This window comes from Schistocerca nitens, chromosome 9 (genome assembly GCF_023898315.1).
Source record: "Schistocerca nitens isolate TAMUIC-IGC-003100 chromosome 9, iqSchNite1.1, whole genome shotgun sequence".
NCBI classification, from domain to species: Eukaryota; Metazoa; Arthropoda; class Insecta; order Orthoptera; family Acrididae; genus Schistocerca; species Schistocerca nitens.
The window spans coordinates 20,479,721-20,502,808 of record NC_064622.1 but is presented as its reverse complement, the minus strand read 5'-3'; the positions used below and the strand labels follow the sequence as shown (position 1 = coordinate 20,502,808).

General features: G+C 40.3%; 1 protein-coding gene across 1 annotated transcript in view; it reads right to left on the bottom strand.

Moving 5' to 3' along the window:
* The window catches only part of LOC126203236 (midasin-like), a 236,520-nt gene that overhangs the window by 211,634 nt on the left and 1,798 nt on the right, over positions 1 to 23,088 (bottom strand). Inside the window, exon 2 of the mRNA XM_049937482.1 lies at positions 18,316 to 18,474. Within this exon, the coding sequence (XP_049793439.1) occupies positions 18,316 to 18,474 (159 nt within the window). The remainder of the gene's footprint in view (positions 1 to 18,315; positions 18,475 to 23,088) is intronic.

Here is a 23,088-nt window from a genome sequence, read left to right as displayed (position 1 = left end):
CACATATGAGGGTAACACCGAAAATCTTTAGAAAATCAAACAAGAATCAGTTTTAAAAAAATACATAGATGATTTGATTGTTTTTCAAAGTATTCCCCTTTAGCATCAATACATTTTGCATGTTATGCCATTATTTCTGAGGGACTTCAAAAACAAGGTTTCTACAATGTTCCACTTTTTTCATCTGACGATGAAAAAGTAACGTCGTTGGTTTTGCTACATATGACAATGTTTTGTCATGATGGAAAATTATTTTTTCTTTTGAGCATTTTTCCGCCAACTTTTTCAAAAACTTTTGTGTAAACAGACATGTGTACCAATCAGTAGTAACAGTACGTCTGTCTTGTAACAATAGTAGCAATATGGCCCACTTCACAAAAAAAAGGGGAAAAAAGCACCTAGCAACTATCTTCTTATCGGCACTGAATTCATCGGACTTTTGTAGCCTTAGTTCTGTTCAAAAGATCTACTGAGGTGACACTCTTCTTTTCAGGATCACAACAATAAATCCAAAATTCGTCACGTGTGGCAATATTCCAAACCAATTTGAAGTGGCACCTTGGAATTTTTCCAGAGCTTTTTGCTCTAATCAATGCATTTTCATTTTACTTGGAATCCATCCACAACATAGTTTACTCATGTCTAATTGTCAGTGTAAAATGTTTTGGAATTTGGCTCGTACAAATGTCGAGTGTCAACCCCCCCCCCCCTCAAAAAAAAAAAAAAGTTGCTCTTCTTCAAGCACTGTTCAAATAGCAATACATACATATATAAATTGTCAGTTTATCTTCTTCAAGCACTATTCAGACAGCAGTAATATTTTTATTAGTAACAGCATCCTTTGATGTCCTTCACAAAATTAATCACTAAAAAAACCAATCTCTCTTAAATTCACTACACCAGTTATTGTTGCCTTACATGGTGCTTCTCTGTCAAATGATTTTCTAAGCCAATCTTCAACTTGTTTAGGTGCTAATGATGATTTAAAATTGTGATTATCTACACCAGTTGAAAATGTTAAAATTTTTACTTGCTTTACTTCAAGATCTAATAAAATCGGTAATGTTTTTTACAGAAGGCTGTGGATTGCTGTGTTATAAAGGTCATGACCAGAAGAGGATGGGCACCAGGTCAAGGAAGTTCAAACAAAGTTTGAGAGACAAGAAAAATGGGAAAACCATAAGAGGCAGGCTGCCAGACAAAATGATTGATGAACTACAGCAGCATTATGGAATGGCCATTAGAAATAATACTGAGGATTTGTTGAAAATGAAGCAGGCAGTATGGGCTACCTTTTTCCAAAGACTGTCAACTGATGAAAAACCAGTACACCACCTTTGACCCCCAAGACCAGATTCATGGTGCAATTACAACAATGCCCAGTACTCAAACAGCACATACAGCCATAAACATCCCATCCCAGAAGCATTCATAGATATCATAAAACCTATTTACAGAGACCTGGCAAATCCTGAATTACTGAAGAACTGTCTTCATGGTCAGACCCAAAATTCCCAATTAGTCGTTCAATGATCTTACATGGACTCGCTTACCAAAAAATGTTTTTGTTAGAATGAAGACACTAAAGTGAGGGTCAGTAATGCTGTTATTGCTTTCAATGATGGCAGCATTGGTAGGGTGAAAGTGCTACAGCATATGGGAATTAATCCTGGAACAAACTGCATCAGAGAACTTGAACGGATGGACAAGGTTCGCATTGATAAAGCAGAGTATGCAGCACAGTTGGAGTCTAGAAAGAAGAAAAGAAGAAAAAACTTGGAAAAGGTCAAGAGGATGATATACAGTATGATGGAGTGTGTTTCTGAGTGACTAAAAATAAAAATTTAAGCACATATTAAGTGAGTTACAGTCTTTTGAAACTTTAGAAGCCATTCCTGAAAATTTACATTTTCTGTTGCATTTTTCCCTAAATATCAGAAACCACTTTGAGTAGAGATTCAAATTTTGAGGGAGTAATAACATACATATCCTGAGTCTACTGAACTAGAAGGAGAACATAATGATATGTATAATTAAAATTATTTAGGATAATGTACAAAAAAGTACACAAAATTTTAACCATATAATAAAAAAATTGTATTTCCAAAAGCAGTGGCTGAAATGCATTTATTGTACTTCAGTAGACTCAGTACATACAATTTAATGTCCAGTAAAAGTTTCATGTCAATGGCTACAGTGGTTCCTGAAATACAGGGAAGCCAAGACATTAAATTTAACATTGTCAGGATAGGGTGTTCCAACTCCCCTCAAATAATAATAATTAACATAGTACTAGAGTACATCATACAAACTACATTGCAATCAACTAGCAAGACATTATAAAGTAGCTGTCAGATATAAAATAATTTTTGTATTTAGAACTCTTAAAATTTTTCAGGGTCTCCCTTGTACACAAAACTGAAATTATCACTAACCATCTGTGCTACAGCCTTTCTCAGAGGTAACAGACAAATTAAACTAAGTAACTAACGAGCTGACTAATCACTACACACAGACATATAAAAACAATGGAAACTCCAGTTGGAATAAGAACATTACAAGGAAAAGATATAGTGCTATTTACTATAAAGATGACAGGTTAAGTTGCAGGCAGACACAATTAAAAGACACTTACACATTAGCTTTCAGGCACAGACTTCATATTTAAAAACGAAAGAGAGAGAGCGAGAGAGAGAGAGAGAGAGAGAGAGAGATAGCAGCTTGGGCCAGAGTGCTAATGCCTGCCAATGTGTGCATGAGGTGTGCTGGCTTGTATGAATGAATGAATGAATGAATGTGTTTGTGTGTGTGTGTGTGTGTGTGTGTTTCTTTTTCTGACAAAGACTGTGGGTGCAAGATAATGTGTAAGTGCCTTTTAATTGTGCCTGTCTGCAACTTAACGCGTCACCTTTACGGTAAGTAGCAATCTACCTTTTCCTTACAATGCTGACATACACATACAGTCTCACAGACAGTTCCACTGCCCCTATAACAGATCAAGCTTTTCAACTTTAATGTGTGTGGTTGAATGATTCTACGGTTTCATGTCAGATCTTCCTATTCTCATCAAGTGACTGCAGAAGGTCCGTAGCTTTCTTAACAGTTGGATTTTCTTCATATTCTTCAAGAAATTTTTTACTGTCCTCATTTCAGCCACGTGTATATTCTTTACAATAGCCTCTATTGATAAATTGTCTGGCTGGTCCTTTAATTATGCCTATAAACCCATCTGATATTGTTGTTGTTGTTGTGGTCTTCAGTCCTGAGACTGGTTTGATGCAGCTCTCCATGCTACTCTATCCTGTGCGAGCTTCTTCATCTCCCAGTACCTACTGCAACCTACATCCTTCTGAATCTGCTTAGTGTATTGATCTCTTGGTCTCCCTCTACGATTTTTACCCTCCACGCTGTCCTCCAATGCTAAATTTGTGATCCCTTGATGCCTCAAAACATGTCCTACCAACCGACCCCTTCTTCTAGTCAAGTTGTGCCACAAACTTCTCTTCTCCCCAATCCTATTCAATACCTCCTCATTAGTTACGTGATCTACCCACCTTATCTTCGGCATTCTTCTGTAGCACCACATTTCAAAAGCTTCTATTCTCTTCTTGTCCAAACTGGTTATCGTCCATGTTTCACTTCCATACATGGCTACACTCCATACAAATACTTTCAGAAACGACTTCCTGACACTTAAATCTATACTCGATGTTAACAAATTTCTCTTCTTCAGAAACGCTTTCCTTGCCATTGCCAGTCTACATTTTATATCCTCTCTACTTCGACCATCATCAGTTATTTTGCTCCCTAAATAGCAAAACTCCTTTACTACTTTAAGTGTCTCATTTCCTAATCTAATTCCCTCAGCATCACCCGACTTAATTTGACTACATTCCATTATCCTCGTTTTGCTTTTGTTGATGTTCATCTTATATCCTTCTTTCAAGACACTGTCCATTCCGTTCAACTGCTCTTCCAAGTCCTTTGCTGTCTCTCACAGAATTATAATGTCATCGGCGAACCTTAAAGTTTTTACTTCTTCTCCATGAATTTTAATACCTACTCCGGATTTTTCTTTTGTTTCTTTTACTGCTTGCTCAATATACAGATTGAATAACATCGGGGAGAGGCTACAACCCTGTCTCACTCCTTTCCCAACCACTGCTTCCCTTTCATGCCCCTCGACTCTTATAACTGCCATCTGGTTTCTGTACAAATTGTAAATAGCCTTTTGCTCCCTGTATTTTACCCCTGCCACCTTCAGAATTTGAAAGAGAGTATTCCAGTTAACGTTGTCAAAAGTTTTCTCTAAGTCTACAAATGCTAGAAACGTAGGTTTGCCTTTTCTTAATCTTTCTTCTAAGATAAGTAGTAAGGTTAGTATTGCCTCACGTGTTCCAACATTTCTATGGAATCCAAACTGATCTTCCCCGAGGTCCGCTTCTACCAGTTTTCCCATTCGTCTGTAAAGAATTCGCGTTAGTATTTTGCAGCTGTGACTTATTAAACTGATAGTTCGGTAATTTTCACATCTGTCAACACCTGCTTTCTTTGGGACTGGAATTATTATATTCTTCTTGAAGTCTGTGGGTATTTCGCCTGTCTCATACATCTTGCTCACCAGATGGTAGAGTTTTGTCAAGACTGGCTCTCCCAAGGCCATCAGTAGTTCTAATGGAATGTTGTCTACTCCCGGGGCCTTGTTTCGACTCAGGTCTTTCAGTGCTCTGTCAAACTCTTCACACAGTATCTTATCTCCCATTTCATCTTCATCTACATCCTCTTCCATTTCTATAATATTGTCCTCAAGTACATTGCCCTTGTATAAACCCTCTATATACTCCTACCACCTTTCTGCCTTCCCTTCTTTGCTTAGAACTGGGTTGCCATCTGAGCTCTTGATATTCATGCAAGTGGTTCTCTTCTCTCCAAAGGTCTCTTTAATTTTCCTGTAGGCAGTATCTATCTTACCCCTAGTGAGACAAGCCTCTACATCATTACATTTGTCCTCTAGCCATCCCTGCTTAGCCATTTTGCACTTCCTGTCGATCTCATTTTTGAGACGTTTGTATTCCTTTTTGCCTGCTTCATTTACTGCATTTTTATATTTTCTCCTTTCATCAATTAAATTCAATATTTCTTCTGTTACCCAAGCATTTCTATTAGCCCTCGTCTTTTTACCTACTTGATCCTCTGCTGCCTTCACTACTTCATCCCTCAGAGCTACCCATTCTTCTTCTACTGTATTTCTTTCCCCCATTCCTATCAATTGTTCCCTTATGCTCTCCCTGAAACTCTCTACAACCTCTGGTTCTTTCAGTTTATCCAGGTCCCATCTCCTTAAATTCCCACCTTTTTGCAGTTTCTTCAGTTTCAATCTGCAGTTCATAACCAATACATTGTGGTCAGAATCCACATCTGCCCCTGGAAATGTCTTACAATTTAAAACCTGGTTCCTAAATCTCTGTCTTACCATTATATAATCTATCTGATACCTTTTAGTATCTCCAGGATTCTTCCAGGTATACAACCTTCTTTTATGATTCTTGAACCAAGTGTTAGCTATGATTAAGTTATGCTCTGTGCAAAATTCTACAAGGCGGCTTCCTCTTTCATTTCTTCCCCCCCAATCCATATTCACCTACTATGTTTCCTTCTCTCCCTTTTCCTACTGACGAATTCCAGTCACCCATGACTATTAAATTTTCGTCTCCCTTCACTACCTGAATAATTTCTTTTATCTCGTCATACATTTCATCAATTTCTTCATCATCTGCAGAGCTAGTTGGCATATAAACTTGTACTACTGTAGTAGGCATGGGCTTTGTGTCTACCTTGGCCACAATAATGCGTTCACTATGCTGTTTGTAGTAGCTAACCCGCACTCCTATTTTTTTTATTCATTATTAAACCTACTCCTGCATTACCCCTATTTGATTTTGTATTTATAACCCTGTAGTCACCTGACCAAAAGTCTTGTTCCTCCTGCCACCGAACTTCACTAATTCCCACTATATCTAACTTTAACCTATCCATTTCCCTTTTTAAAATTTCTTACCTACCTGCCCGATTAAGGGATCTGACATTCCACGCTCCGATCCGTAGAATGCCAGTTTTCTTTCTCCTGATAACGACGTCCTCTTGAGTAGTCCCCGCCCGGAGATCCGAATGGCGGACTATTTTACCTCCGAAATATTTTACCCAAGAGGACGCCATCATCATTTAATCATACAGTAAAGCTGCTGATATTGTTATCTGTTTGTTTTCTGAATTCAGTCCAGTTAGCTTTCTCGAAATTCCACCTCAGTTTCGGATGCAACTGCACAAGGAGTACACATATTCCAGTCTCTAGAATAATAGGTCTGTGCTGACTGTGGAGGAAATCTTTAAGTATTAGGCGGCATATCTGCGTATGGGTGCTGTGAAGCTGAGTTGGGAAGCACAGATCAGGTGTATATCCTCTGTTCCAACATCCTAAATGAAAGGTAGGTGGATCCTTGGCATCAAAAATTACTTCCAGTTTTCGGCTTCCATCCATTCACAAAGAGTTTCACCATTACTGTCGTTTTCACAATATCTCCATAGATTATGATGGCTGTTGAAGTCGCCCAGGAATAGAGATGGATGTTGCTGAGACAGTAGAGGAGGAGTAGGCCAGTTTACTCTGGGAGGCTCGTGGACATCGATTATTGTCACACTATAAATTTTTGCTGTAATTGTGAAAATATCGTTTTCACTGCTCACGTTGTTACTCATTTAGCACCACCCAAGAGGCACGTGTGACTTAGGGTATGTCACAGATACGAGTAACCTTGCTCCCCCTAACTTCTTCTCAGACATTCTTTCCACTGGAAATCTCCTACCATTATTCCAGAAAAACCAGCTAATAGCAACTCTTAAACTGAACAAAGACCCAACTAAAGTAGAAAGTTACTGCCCAATAGCCCTGTTAAGCATTACAAACTACTGAATGCCTCATCTACAACAGGATCTATGAAAGAATTAATAAACAAATACCCATAGAACAAGCTGGATTCAGGCCTGGTAGAAGCTGTAATGACAAAGTGTTTGCATTAACAACCCATATTGAAAATGTATATGAGAAGAAATGTGTAAGCATAGCTGCTTTCTTGGATCTACCCGCCGCCTACGACATCATATGGCGAGAAGGCCTTCTCTTAAAATTTATGAGCATCATTCAGTGTCGGAAACTCACAAACCTACTTAGCAACATGCTAAGCAACAGACTTTTCCAGATTTACTCTGATAATGACAGAAGCAAAGTCTTCAAAGTAAGTGACAGACTACCTCAAGGATCTGTATTGGCCCCTCTCCTTTTCAACTTATTCATTTATGATCTGCCAGTCACAACCTCAAGGAAATTCATATATGCTGATGACACCTGTTTGGTAACCCAGAGCTCCAGTTTCACCACTGTTGAAAAAACATTAACTGCTGACATGGAAATCCTGGACACATACTTCAGGAAATGGTGCCTCCGCCTAAACCCTCAGAAAACTGTTACTTCAGCATTCCACCTACGGAACAGACACTCTGACTATAAACCAGAAGTTAAACTCCAAGGACAAACCTTAAAGTACTGCAGCACACAGAAGTACCTCAGAATAACACTCGATAGGTCCCTAACTTTCCGACAACATTTCTCCGACGTGGCCGCGAAAGTAAAGACCCGTAATATCATTCAGAAGCTTGTTGGTACCTCCTGGGGTTGCAGTGCTTAAACCCTAAGATCAACTGCTTTGGCACTATCATACTCTGTTGCTGAATACTGTTGTCCAACTTGGATGAACAGTGCTCACTGTAGCAAGATAGATGTGCAACTCAACCAGACAATGCGACTTATCATAGGCTGCATAATTAGCACTCAGGCTGCATGGCTACCAGTTTTAAGTAATATCCAACCTCCAGCTCTACGAAGATCAGATGCTCTCCTGAAGATTTGGAGAAACATTCAGAAGAACCCCCAGCCACTCGTACACAGTGATATATTAATAGGGGAACATCAGCGTCTGAAGTCAAGAAAACGACCTTGGCAAACTGCACAACATCTTGAAGCCTCCAACTTTAACATCAACGAAGTATGGAGAAGTCAGTGGGAAGAATCATTAGTGTTCAACGGTCATCTGGTTGAAAAGCCTTCCAGGCAAGTTCCAGGTTTCACACTCCCCAGACGCCAGTGGAGAATCATCAACCGCATCCGAACAGGAGAAGGGAACTGCGGATATCTAAAGCACAAATGGGGCTGGGCAACATCTCCACATTGTGACTGTGAGTTGCCCTACAAACAATAAATCACATTGTTGGTGAATGCCCGAAACGAGCCTTCGGGGGATCAATAAATGATATCCACCGTGCATCACCTGAAGCACTCAACTGGATCAACACACTGGACTTAGAAATTAAGAACTTGTGTAATGTGTACATAATTTAGCATAACACTTTGGACATTTGATTCTGTACCTGTATTCTGCTTTTCATTCCTTACACTGTATACTCTTAAAATTATGTATTTGGTCCAAGCTCTGTATCATCATATGATAAATAAATAAATAAATAACTGCCCCAATCCTAGAGAAAACTGGAAAAAGTGTATATTCTGACATTATGGAATGGTTATGAAAGAATAAAAAATTGATGTGAAATGTGGTGAAGTATTTTAAATGAATTACTCAATCTGACACTGAAACAAAATTTAGATTAATATTTTATTTGTTTTCTTTGTCTACTATTGCTCTCACTATGTGTGGGGCTGTCCCATTCTGGTGTCTCAGTAGGGATCTGCCCTTCCTTTTCAGCATCCCCCAGCCTAAACCTCTCCCCTCCTTAATGAAAGGTCTACTAGTTTTGAAAGCTCGGCAGTGTGTCTCTCTCTCACTTTTATATGTGAGTTTTGGTAGTACCACACAGTTCACCTCCTGGTACTAAGTACTGCCCATCAACTCAGTCTTCTAATTTGTTATGTAATTACCACACCATGTACCTAAGACAATTTTAATTATTGTAAGCACACTGCATATGACATGTCAGTACAATATTTACATGTCTACCAGCCAATTTATGGATGACTTCCATTTGGTATGTGCCATTCACTGTTGTAACACCTTATACAGTATGCTCTACTTTTAGCAAATAAACGAGTGTATTGTAACACCTTATCCAGTTTGCTCTACTTTTAGCAAATAAACAAGTGTACTTCCCAAACAGTAGCACAAGCTGACATATCAACAAATTAAATATATAATATTATTAGTCAAAAAATATACCAATTATCTGTAACATTGGTTCTGGGTTAAAGGAGACCACTCGGCAAAGGGTAGAAGTGTCGAGTTGTCAAAAAAGAAGTCATCCTTAAGCAGAAGCGCTGTTTTGTCAACAGGCGAAAACCTGCTAGCTTTAGGAGTTATCTCTGACAAGTTACAGTAAAACACACACACACACACACACACACACACACACACACACACCTATGCCCCCTACATAGTGCTGGATGGACTAAAAGTGCCAATGCTGTATTCTGATCAGATGGACTGGTCATCCCCCATACAGCCCAGTCACCAGTGGACAGCTTATCTGCAGTAACGAGAACTCGCTTGCCGTGTATGCTGAAGGCACCTCACAAAAGCCTTCACATACAGGCAATACATCCCTCACCCCCTGAACCTAATCCACACACCCCAATTCTCCCCCCCCCCCTCCCCCCGGACAAGAAGAATCAGTTTGAAGGAGCCCCCCACCCGGTCACCAAATATCACCATGGACTACATCCTTCCCCATGGCTTTGATTATCTCTCAGCCTGCCCTGAAATGAGGGCTATCCTGCCCTAGCCCTTCCTCCTGAAGTGTTCCCCCATCACCCACCAAACCTACACAACCTACTAATCCATCCCTGTACCACTCCCACACTCCCAATCCCTTGTTGCCGGGATATGATCCCTGTGGCAGACCCAGGTGCAAGACCTGCCCAATCCACTCACTCAGCACCTCCTCCTTCAGTCCTGCTACAGGCTTATGCTACTCCTACAGAGACTGGGCCACCTGTGAAAGTGGCGTGTGATATACCAACTCTGCTGCAAACAGCACAGCACTTTATGTTGGTATGACTACTAACTGACTGTCCAGGAGAATGAAAGGCCACTACCAAACTGTGGCCAAGAACCAAGCTGACCACCTAGAAGCACAACATGCTTAATTTCAATGACTGCTTAATACCCAGGCAATCTGGATCATTCCCTCCACTACCAGCTTTTCTGAACTATGCTCCCATAATTGTCCTGGCATCAATCTGCGGTAACCCACTGTCACTAAAAAACCTACCGTATTTACTCGAATCTAAGCTGCACTTTTTTTCCAGTTTTTGTAATCCAAAAAACCGCCTGCAGCTTAGAATCGAGAGCAAAGTAATTGGAAGTTCTGAAAAATGTTGGTAGGTGCCGCAACAACTGACTTATTCCGTCAAATATGTGTAGCGCTACACAGGCATGCTTTGCAGGCACTAAGATAAATATTGGCACCAAAACCTCTGTGTCAGTAAATAAATTTTAAGAAAAGGTAGAAGACGAGCTTTTTTCTCTGCCCCGAGTTTCGACCACTGCATTTTCGTACATTATCCAAAGAAGTAAATAGAAATTCCGTATTGTTTGTCTTCGATTGTAGCAGCCTTTCAAATATTTGTAGCAACAATAATAAATTTCTTTACACAAAAATACCAACAATGCACAAGGCTTTAGGATTGTTGCACAAGTTGATTATGCAGGGGCTCATTAAGATTTCAAGCAGCGGCACCTATTGCTTCGTGGAAGTTTGTGAAGTGCTTGTTGGTGTTAGTGAACCATAATGAAGCGCTTTCATTATAGTACAAATTCAAGATGGGAGAAATTTCTTTTGGGGAACGAAGTTCTAATCGTGCTGCAAGTCTGCGATACGCGATTGATGAGAGCAACGTCAGGCGATGGCGACTGCAGAGAAACAAATTATTTGAATGTTCAAGTAGCAGAAAGCATTTAGTGGGGCAAAGTGGGGCCAATATCATGCACTAGACGTGATTTTAAATGAATTTGTTAATCAACAGTGTCAGAAATTCCTGCCTGTGAACGCCAAAAGTTTAAAAATTAAGGAACACGAAATTGCTAGAGAACAAAATACCGAAAATTTTAAGGCTAGTCGCGGATGGATTGATCTGTTTATGAAGCGCTGGGGTTTTTCACTTCGGAGGCGAACTTCAGTTGTACAGAAGCTGCTGAAAAAAGAAAAATTTGTGGAATTTCAGCGTTTCATAATCAGGCGGTGCACTGAAAAGCAATACCTTCTTGGTCAGACAGGAAATGCTAACCAAACTCCCTTATATTTTGACATGCCGTCAAATTATAAGGTTGATGCCAGGAAAGAAAGACAAGTGTTCTTACATCAGGGGGTGAAAAACAGCGGATGTCCGTCATGCTGGTTTGCACAGCAAATGGACGTAAATAAACCCTATTCATAGTTTTCAAGCGAAAGACTTTACCGAAATCGGAAGTGTTTCCAAAAGCTGTAATTGTACGAGCAAACGGTACTGGGTGGTTTTCGGAGGACATGATGCTGGAATAGATTAAGCATGTGTGGAATCGTCGTCCCGGCGCAATGCTTGGTTTACACAGCCTGTTGGTATTAGATGCCTACGCAGGCCATACAACACCTGCAGTAAAACGAAAATTAGGGGAAAGCAAAACAGACTTGGCAGTAATTCCAGGCGGGATGATGTCAATTCTGCAACCACTTGACGTCTGTTTGAATAAATCATTTAAGGACAAGTTTAAACGCATGTACACAGACTGGCTTTCAAAAAGCAACAGACAACTGACACCAACAGGACGTGTAAAACGCGCAAATGTGACAATGGATTTATGATACATGGAAGTGTGTTCCAAATCATACTACGCAACAAGCATTTAAAAAATGTTCGATATCCAATGCACTAGATGGTACAGAGGACGATGCTCTGTATGAAGAAATGAGCAACAAAGAATCGAGTAACAGTGGTTCAGAATCACGACTGATATTTTAAACATTTCGTATAAGATGTATTACAAACCTAATAAAATTTTGTTTTAAATTTCAGCGTTTAACTTCTAAGATATTTTCATTCTTTTTTTTTATAACGGTTGCTACTCTGCATTGCACAGGATAGAAAAGCGTGGAGAGCTGCATCAAACCAGTCTGCAGTCTAAAGACAACAAACACACTGCATTTGAAGTCATCACTAAAAATCTGCTATGAAAACCCGACTGGCAAGACTGTTTGTGATGCCAACTCTACGTTCTGAATTATTTCCTACCTGTGACAAGAGATGGTTGCTAATAGGAACTTTTACGAATTGTGAATCACATGCAGTATTCACGTCACCATAAGAATAACACGAATGCAAACATTATGCCATGTATTCTTTCATGTTTGCTGCTGTCTCATTTAAATCCTGTCTGCCTAATAAACTACGAAACTAGAGTGAGACAACTGCAAATGCGGAAGAATATACATATCATGTCATGTTTATATTCGTATTATTCTTATGCTAAATAATGATACAGTCAAAAATGAAGCACGGCAACTGACTAGATTTTTAAATCTAAGATGACTCTAATTTCTGTGCAGAATGTAATGTACTAAAGAGGCATCTGCAAACATTTTCAAATGGAGAAAAATGTTCTCTAAACTCTCGTTCAGAAGATCTTCTATCATATGCAGTCTATTAAATAGCAGTCTCTTGCCATTATTTCGCTAATGAGACAATTCCTCTCTTTTTTTTATTGTAAGCGGCATTAGCGCACACAAAAGCAAGCCGTGCCGCGAGCAGCGACAGGTCGTAAACACTGATTATCGGAATGCAACAAACAATGCATGACACAGTACAATAATGCATTTTCAGCTTAGAGTGACACAAACACCTGTAATGAAGAGAACGGCACTTATCAGATCAAAGCAAAATAAGCAATCAATTCAAACCAGACAAATCACGTGAAAAAGGAAGGGTGCCCGTATAAATACGGACGGAGCACCTGACGCACAGCAATGGCTACCTGGTAAAGCTTAAATGCTGAGCTTACAACTTGAACCAAACTACTGTAGCTGTTATCTTCATCCATTTGACCTAAATTGTGTCTCATGTTACAATGGATCAACTTCATTTAGATTTGGAGGTGAGATCTAAAACTTTTCTCTCCCCTTGAATTTGGAGTCTCAAATTTCAGGTGCGGCTTAGATTTGGGAAAATTTTTTCCTTGATTTCGAGTCTCATTTTTCAGGTGCGGCTTAGATTCGAGTAAATACGGTAACCCTAAAATTTTCCCTTCCCAGTCCTGTCACCTCTTTCCATTTCACATCTCCACATCATGTTCACGGAGTGTCATTAATTACTGGCTTCTACAATCGTGCATTACAAGCCACCCCTCCCTGTCACATACCTAGGCAGGAAACTGACTGCTTCCTCCGAGCCGTTGGTCGCCCACATGAAAGTCATTCTCCCTGACCCCTGCATCCCTCTCACCACTCCACCTGACACTCCCCACACCACCACCAGTCCACCTGCTGAAATGCAGCATTTCCAATGTTATTCCAGCTGGCACCATGTAGGGACATAAGTGTGTGTGTGTGTGTGTGTGTGTGTGTGTGTGTGTGTGTGTGTGTGGTGGTGGTGGGGGGGGGGGGGCATTTTAGCTCTCAAATATGTAACTCCAAAAGATAACAAGTTGTCCCCCCCCCCCCCCCCATGCGCGTACTGATAACTCAACGCTTTTGCTTTTCAATGAGTGATCTCTTTTAATCCAAAAGTATTTGCATTCTACGAGAACATTCCTACAGCATGGAATATTGGTTTATTAGAACTTCAACTCCATCTTCAGGGTTCTAAAATGTTATCATAGGTGCTAAATAACAGCATTAAGAAGTCATTATAATAGGGAGAGATACAACACTGATATGTGAATGTGAATATAATATAAATCAAATTTCAACACTATTACACACGTTCTTAAACAACACAATTTATTTCCTTTTGAATGCTTCATTTTAGCCACGCACAGTATTAACAAACTGATGTATTGGAATATTTTCTTTATTGATAGTATGCTTCCAAAGATTCTCATGAAGTAATTCTGCTCTTCAAATGTGTAAAACATATGGGGCAATCAAATGAAAATGAGACAGATGGAAAATTGTTTGCGACTGTCTTCGGAACCGTGACTGTACATCTCTTCGTCCATAGCAAATCAATTGTGACAAATCACTTTCTTTGGGGTTCCAAAAATATGGAAATCACATGGGGAGAGGGGGGGGGGGGGGGAGGAGATTGGGACTGTGTGGAGGATGTGTAAGGATTTCCCAGAAAAATGTATGCAGCAAAGTCTAAATATATTTGGCAACACGTGGGCAGACATCATCCGCCAAGATAATTATACTGTCCATCAACATTTCTGAAAGTTTGGACTTTGCAGCACTCTTTAACTTTTGAAAAGTGTTGAGATGCTGCTGTGTACTAATTGTGGGGTCATTTTTCAGAAAGTCTACGATCAGCGGGCTCTTGCGGTCGGAGAAAATGGTCACCATAACTTTCCCAGGCTGCTGTGCATGTTGTTTTGACTACACTGCAGAAGTTTCACTCGGAAGCCTTTAAAGATCCTCCAAACAGCAGCAATTTCTCCCCGTGAAATTTTGATATTTTTGGAGCACTGAAGAAAGAGATTCATGACCATCGATATGTTTCAGATGAAGAGGCACATGCCTCGGAACAATCACGGTTCCATGGGCAGCCGCAAACATTTTTCTGTGAGGGCACTGAACCTCTCGTCTCACAATGGGATAACTCTACTAAAAGTTACTGCCAGTACTTCATTTGCAAAAAAGGTTCTGGTACTGTGAACTTCTGGGGGACGTTTTTTTGAAATTTAGATGCCTTAAAATGTTATTTTAGTGCTTTCTTTTTGTCAGAGGTACCGGTAAGGTGTGCCGTCGCATAAAGTCACAAATCGAGCACAGGTTACTTTTGAAATAACAAACAGTTTATATTAACTCCTCCCATTTGTCCTGTTTTCATTTGACTGAGCCTGGCATATAGCTTGCATTTATTACAAAACTGTTCACTTCGCTTGGTTATACATAGTTGCCACAAAAATAAGATAAAAGTGTTTACAGCAGAATTTAGAAGCTTCTTGAAAGACTTTTTGTGTATGAAGCTGTATTTACCACCACATCCTCCCCTGTCTCTCTGCCCACATCATTGCCACCCCTCCCCCCTCCCACCTATATGTTCATCTCCTCCTCCACACTCCCCACCTCCTCTCTTTGTACACCTCCTCCCCCACCTGCTTGGTCATGCCCATCAGCATGCCCCCCCCCCCCCCTTTTCCATGCCCCATGTCCTCTTTGCTGCTCTCTCTGCCACATTTTATTCAATTCCATTTGTGATTAGCTAATTTTGTCCTAGTACGTGTTATCGAGCAAGCTAGCAGTTATGGCTACCTTCAGGCAGACCAGAAATAATACACCAATTATGTAAGTATTAAAAAAATGCCCAATTCAATTACATCACACAAAAACTACAGTGCACGCTTACAACAATTCATGATCAAAATACAGTAGTATGGGAAGAACAGCCTGTAATGGCATCTCAAATAAGACTGTGCACAACCTGCATGTTGTTGTTGTTGTTGTTGTTGTTGTGGTCTTCAGTCCAGAGACCGGTTTGATGCAGCTCTCCATGCTACTCTATCCTGTGCAAGCTTCTTCATCTCCCAGTACCTACTGCAACCTAAATCATCCTGAATCTGCTTAGTGTATTCATCTCTTGGTCTCCCTCTATGATTTTTACCCTCCACGCTGCCATCCAATACTAAACTGGTGATCCTTTGATCCCTGCTTCTAGTCATGATGTACCACAAATTTCTCTTCTCCCTAATTCTATTCAGTACCTCCTCATTAGTTATGTAATCTACCCATCTACTCTTCAGCATTCTTCTGTAGCACCACATTTCGCAAGCTTCTATTCTCTTCTTGTCCAAACTATTTATTGTCCATGTTTCACTTCCATACATGGCTACACTCCATACAAATACTTTCAGAAACGGCTTCCTGACACTTAAATCTATACTCGATGTAAACAAATTTCTCTTCTTCAGAAACGCTTTCCTTGCCATTGCAAGTCTACATTTTATATCCTCTCTACTTCGACCATCATCAGTTATTTTACTCCCTAAATAGCAAAACTCCCTTACTACTTTAAGTGTCTCATTTCCTAATCTAATTCCCTCAGCATCACCCGATTTAATTTGACTACATTCCATTATCCTCGTTTTGCTTTTGTTGATGTTCATCTTATATCCACCTTTCAAGACACTGTCCATTCCGTTCAACTGCTCTTCCAAGTCCTTTGCTGTCTCTCACAGAATTACAATGTCATCGGCAAACCTCTAAGTTTTTATTTCTTCTCCATGGATTTTAATTCCTACTCCAAATTTTTCTTTGTGTCCTTTACTGCTCGCTCAATATACAGATTGAGTAACATCGGGGAGAGGCTACAACCCTGTCTCACTCCCTTGCCAACCACTGCTTCCCTTTGATGGCCCTCAACTCTTATAACTGTCATCTGCTTTCTGTACAAATTGTATATAGCCTTTCACTCCCTGCATTTTACCCCTGCCACCATCAGAATTTGAAAAGGAGTATTCCAGTCAACATTGTCAAAAGTTGTCTCTAATTCTACAAGTGCTATAAACGTAGGTTTGCCTTTCCTTAATCTATCTTTTAAGATAAGTCGTAGGGTCAGTATTGCTTCATGTGTTCCACCATTTCTATGGAATCCAAACTGATCTTCCCTGAGGTCGGCTTCTACCAATTTTTCCATTCGTCTCTAAAGAATTTGTGTTAATATTTTGCAGCCATGAGTTATTAAACTGATAGTTTGGTAATTTTCACATCTGTCAACACTTGCTTTCTTTGGGATTGGAATTATTATATTCTTCTTGAAGTATGTGGGTATTTCGCCTGTCTCATACATCTTGCTCATAAGATGGTAGAGTTTTGTCAGGTCTGGCTCCCCAAGGCTGTCAGTAGTTCTAATGGAATGTTGTCTACTCCCGGGGTCTTGTTTCGACTTAGGTCTTTCAGTGCTCTGTCAAACTCTTCACACAGTATCATAACTCCCATTTCATCTTCATCTACATCCTCTTCCATTTCCGTAATACTGTCCTCAAGTACATCACCCTTGTATAGATCCTCTATATACTCCTTCCACCTTTCTGCTTTCTCTTCTTTGGTTAGATCTGGGTTTCCATCCAGGCTCTTGATATTCATGCAAGTGGTTCTCTTTTCTCCAAAGGTCTGTTTAATTTTCCTGTAGGCAGTATCTATTGCACCCCTCATAAGATATGCCTCTACATCCTTACATTTGTCCTCTAGCCATCCCTGCTTAGCCATTTTGCACTTCCTGTCGATCTCATTTTTGAGACGTTTGTATTCCTTTCTGCCTGCTTCATTTACTGCATTTTTATATTTTCTCCTTTCATCAATTAAATTCAATATTTCTTCTGTTACCCAAGGATTTCTATTAGCCCTCGTCTTTTTACCTACTTGATCCTCTGCTGCCTTCACTACTTCATCCCTCAGAGCTACCCATTCTTCTTCTCCTGTATTTCTTTCCCCCATTCCCGTCAGTTGTTCCCTTATGCTCTCCCTGAAACTCTCTACAACCTCTGGTTCTGTCAGTTTATCTAGGTCCCATCACCTTATATTCCCACCTTTTTGCAGTTCCTTCAGTTTTAATCTGCAGTTCATAACCAGTAGATTGTGGTCAGAGTCAATATCTGCCCTTGGAAATATCTTACAATTTAAAACCTGGTTCCTAAATCTATTATATAATCTATCTGAAATCTTCTAGTATCTCCAGGCCTCTTCCATGTATACAACTTTCTTTCATGATTCTTGTACCAAGTGTTTGCTATCAGTAAATGATGCTCTGTGCAAAATTCTACCAGGCGGCTTCCTCTTTCATTTCTTACCCCCATTCCATATTCACCTACACCTCAATGTACACCAACATAAAATGCATAAAGGTAAAAAATATTTATGTAAAATCATATTATCGTTGAACGAAGTTATAACATTACAATCACATTTCTGACAGTCTGCATGTAGGACTAAAGAGTAATAAACAGTAATCGAAATAGTAGTTTTTCAGTGAAGATTAGTGGTTTTTTAGTCCTATGTTTTATATTTTTAAGCTATTACAGGGATTATATCATATGACGATTGCTTCCACAATATCCCTCTTACCTGTTAAGTTTCACACGAAGATCACGGTCCATATGAAGAACATACCCCATAATGTCACGCAGTCGCCGACTGATTGTGATAACAGCTGATGTACCTTGTAAGAACACTTCTTTAAGGCTTTCCGCTATCTGCAGAACTTCCCGTGCACGTGGTATGATTCTGGAAAAAGGATATGCAAAAGTGCTATAATTAACAGATATGGATAATTCAGTGACGTGGCTCAAAATGACTAATTGATTTCTTTCTTATTGTTCCTCATTTCAAAATGTGGCTTATAGATAACTGCTCCATTTCCACACACTGTAACTAGAGATGCTGTCTTACACAGTAATTTAAATTATGATCACATACTACTGAAACATAAAATGCAGTACTGAACATACACAATGTGATTAAAAGTATCTGGACACTGCCAAATAAATAATAAGTTTTTCATATTATGTGCACTGTGATGCCACCTACTGCCAGGTACTCCATATCAGTGACCTCAGAAGTCATTAGACATCATGAGAGAGCAGAATGGGGCACTCCGCAGAACTCACGCACTTCAAACGTGGTCAGGTGATTGAGTGTCACTTATGTCATACGTCTGTATGCGAGATTTCCACACTCCTAAACATCCCAAGGTCCACTGTTTCCAATGTGTTAGTGAAGTGGAAATGTGAAGGGACACGTACAGCACAAAAGCATACAGGCTGACATCGTCTGTTGACTGACAGAGACTGCCGATAGTTGAAGAGGTTTGTAATTTGTAATAGGCACACATCTATCCAGACCATCACACAGGAGTTCCAAACTGCATCAGGATCCGCTGCAAGAACTATGACAGTTAGGTGGAAGGTCAGAAAACTGGGATTTCATGGTTGAGCGGCTGCTCATAAGCCACACATAACGCCGGTAAATGCCAAATGATGCCTCGAATGGTGTAAGGAGTGTAAACATTGGAAGACTGAACAGTGGGAAAACGTTGTATGGAATGACAAATCATGGTACACAATGTGGCGATCCAATGGCAGGGTGTGGGTATGGCGAATGCCGAGTGAACATTATCTGCCAGTGTGTGTAGTGCCAACAGTAAAATTCGGAGGCGGTGGTGTTATTGTGTGGTTGTGCTTTTCATGGAGGGGGCTTGCACCCCTTGTTGTTTTGCATGGCACTATCACAGCACAGGCCTACCTTGATGTTTTAAGCACCTGCTTGCTTCCCACTTTTGAAGAGCAAATCGGGGATGGCGATTGTATCTTTCAACACGATCAGGCACTTATTCATAATGTACGGAGTGGTTACCCGACAATAACATCCCTGTAATGGACTGGCCTGCACAGAGTCCTGACCTGAATACTATAGAACACCTTTGGGATGTTTTGGAACTCCAACTTCGTGCCAGGCCTCACAGACCAACATCGATATCTCTCTTCAGTCCAGCACTCCGTGAAGAATGGGCTGCCATTCTCCAAGAAACCTGCCAGCACCTGACTGAACATATGCCTGCGAGTGTGGAAGCTGTCATCAAGGCTAAGTGTGGGCCAACACCATATTGAATTCCAGCACTACCGATGGAGGGCGCCACAAACTTTTCAGTCATTTTCAGCGAAGTGTTCGGATAATTTTGATCACATAGTGCTCTTCCACTTAATGTAGCAGATGCAACAAGTCAGTTTAATCACCACACATTTCCGTGCAAGGTCAAATTTGTGACACTGTTATGTTAAAATGTCATTATACTACAGATAAGTGCCTTACACTCATGTATTGGTATATTATATCTCAATCAGAAAGTCACTGCCAGCTGGAACCTATGTTAGTATATTTCAAACAATCTGCACTGTTTTAGTTGTACTTATGTATTAATTATTTTATTAACAGCAGTATATTTCTCTTTTGTTATTATTGTTGTTATTATCATCACAGCAAATTAGAGTGGTTCTGGAGTCATGTCTTTCAAATGTGAGGGGCACAGCTAACGTGAAATGGATCCTGTCTTCAACCATTGCAGCCAGTGTGTACGGTTCTACTACTGAAGCACTGTATGAGAAAAATATCGTCACGCAGAGCCTGTGATCGCTTCTCACTGAACTCAGGCCATTGCCATGTGCTGCCAATGCATCACATCATAGGTCTAACCGATAGAATGTCCAAATTTAGTCATAGCCAGTCCTTGAAAACCACCACAGTTCAATGTCAGAACTGACACGTGGAGCTCACATTTCACTTTTTGTCACATGGCTTTACTTATACCAAAGTCGCATCATCCCTCTTTCTCGTAGACTGCTGGCATCCTGGCAGTGACAAGCGTCCAATTGTCCATCTGCTGTCAAGCTTTGTTGTCACCAATCACAGTATTTGGTGTGTGTGTGTATGTGTGTGTGTGTGTGTGTGTGTGTGTGTGTGAGAGAGAGAGAGAGAGAGAGAGAGAGAGAGAGAGAGAGAGAGAGAGAGAGGGAAAAGGGGGGGGGGGTGAGATAATACTAGGACTGGACAGTCAGCTCTGCCCATTCATATGGAACTAGCCCGAGGTTTGCCTAAAGCAATTTAGAGAAACCACGGAAGACCTAAACATCAATGCAGTGATATATGCTTAAAGTTCCTTCTGTGACTTGTCTGCAAGAATTCATTAATTTTGAGGAATACAGAACTTCATAAGTGTGTACTGCTCTGACAGCACACCTGTATCATTCTGAATCAGGAGCTGCACCATAACAATGCGAAATATTATCTTCCAGTGTTACAGTCTCACCACACACGACGCTGTCAGTTTTCTTTGATCTGAATTTTGTATAAATAGGTGTATGAAGAATAAACCCGTGCCCAGAGATGAATTGGACCACTTATCTTGTGGAAACTAAATGCTCCATCCTACTTTATTCTTTAGTGTTTGGCAGAAGTGATGCCGACATGTGTTGCCACTCCCTGTCAGTACTGCAGCTCCAATACCCAGTAACACACCATGTACTGTCCACATTCTTTTCATGTATTTTCTCTTCAGAGCTACTCTCCTTTGCAGTTAAAGGTCTTCGAGGTATATATATTCCCAAGATAACAAGTAGGGAATCTACTGGCATTGTTTTGTATACATTTCTCACTTTTAAGAGTATACCCCTTCGCATTTTTCTCAGAAGCATTAATAGCTTTTCATGTGTCTGTTTATGTGGTTCAGCACTGCCTCTGAGCTTTAAACATAAGGACTACCCTATGAAACTGCCTCACTGTATGGTTGGTATTGAATACTGAACTGTGATGAAGCTGGCAACTTAATGCATTATTTTTACACATGTTCTGGCAGTAATTTTATATGGTCTCTGCAACTCAGAACCTCAAGGAGATAGAGAGCAAAATACGTATCTGGTGTCTTTTGATTAAAACTTTGTTTAGCATAATGATCATAGTCCACACTGTAGTTAATTTTCCTTTCAGAAGGATATATGTTTTATTTACTACTGCTTTTATTTGTCAGGCAAGCACCAGCTCTTTGTGTATTTTAGAAGTGTTGTGCCACTAAATACAACACAGACCCCCAAATGCATTTCTGTCCACATCCCTTTGTGATGTTTCTTTGTATTTCTACATTGCTGGTGCTTTAGACTTCCAATTTTACCATAATCCTCAAGATTCAAACAAAAACTTGTTGGAACTTTCAAATGCCTGGGCCCGGCAGGAAATAAGGGCCAGCAGAGGATCCATACGTGTATACTACACTCGGCACAATGAAACGCAAAGCACCACATGCCCAGTCCAATGGGCCTTTTAAAAATCTTCCCTTCTGAAAGGCACATTTGTTCCGTCTGGTCAGTTCTCTATGCGAGTGTTGTCACACACAGAAGTCTTAAATTACTGTACTGTTTTCTTTCTTTATTGTAGACATTTGTCCCAGTGAAAGCATTCTATTTCTTTATACACATGCCCTGAATTAAATCTACGTCTGATTTGGTGGTTTCATTATAGAGTAATTGTCCTCACTGTTTCTTCCAATTTTACTTCATAAGTGGAACGGTCGATTCTGATTTACTGGGATAATTCTAAATAAGTGTAGCCCACCTGTAAAGGAGACAGTGTACAGAACACTAGCACAACCCATTCTTGAGGACTGCTAAAACATTTGGGATCTGCAGCAGGTCAGACTAAAGAAAGACACTGAAGCAATTGACAGGTGTGCTCCTACATTTGTTACCTGTAGGTTAGGACAATACCCGAGTATGACAGAAGTCCTTTGTGAACTCAAATGGGAATCCCTGAATGGAATACTATGTTCTTTTTGCGAAACACTATGAAGAAAATTTAGAGAACAGGAATTTGCAGGTGAAACCACACTACAATTCTACTGCCGCCAACATACATTTCACGTAAGGACTGTGAAGACAAGGTACGAGAAATAAGGGCTTATATGGAGGCATGTCAACAGTTGTGTTCCCCTTGTTCTATCTGGGAGTGGATGAGGAAAGGGAATAACAATTAGTGGTACAAGGTACCATCTGCCATGCACCATGCACTGATGAAAGATTCATTTTGCAAATAATCACTGATCCCCGAATGGTTGCTAAGCTGTTCTCCACCAACACCTTTCTGCCATAGGTGTTATCGAGGTACATAGGTGAGCTGCTATGGAAATTCGAAAGTTGGAGAGGGGTACTGTCAGGTTGAATTCTGAGCAAGTCATGCCTCGGTAGCTCAGTTGGTAAGAAAACTACCCACAAAAGCTGTTGATTCAATGATAAACTGTGGGGTCCATGCATTTACATATCCCTCATTATTTTGCTGACAGCTCCTACTGAAAAA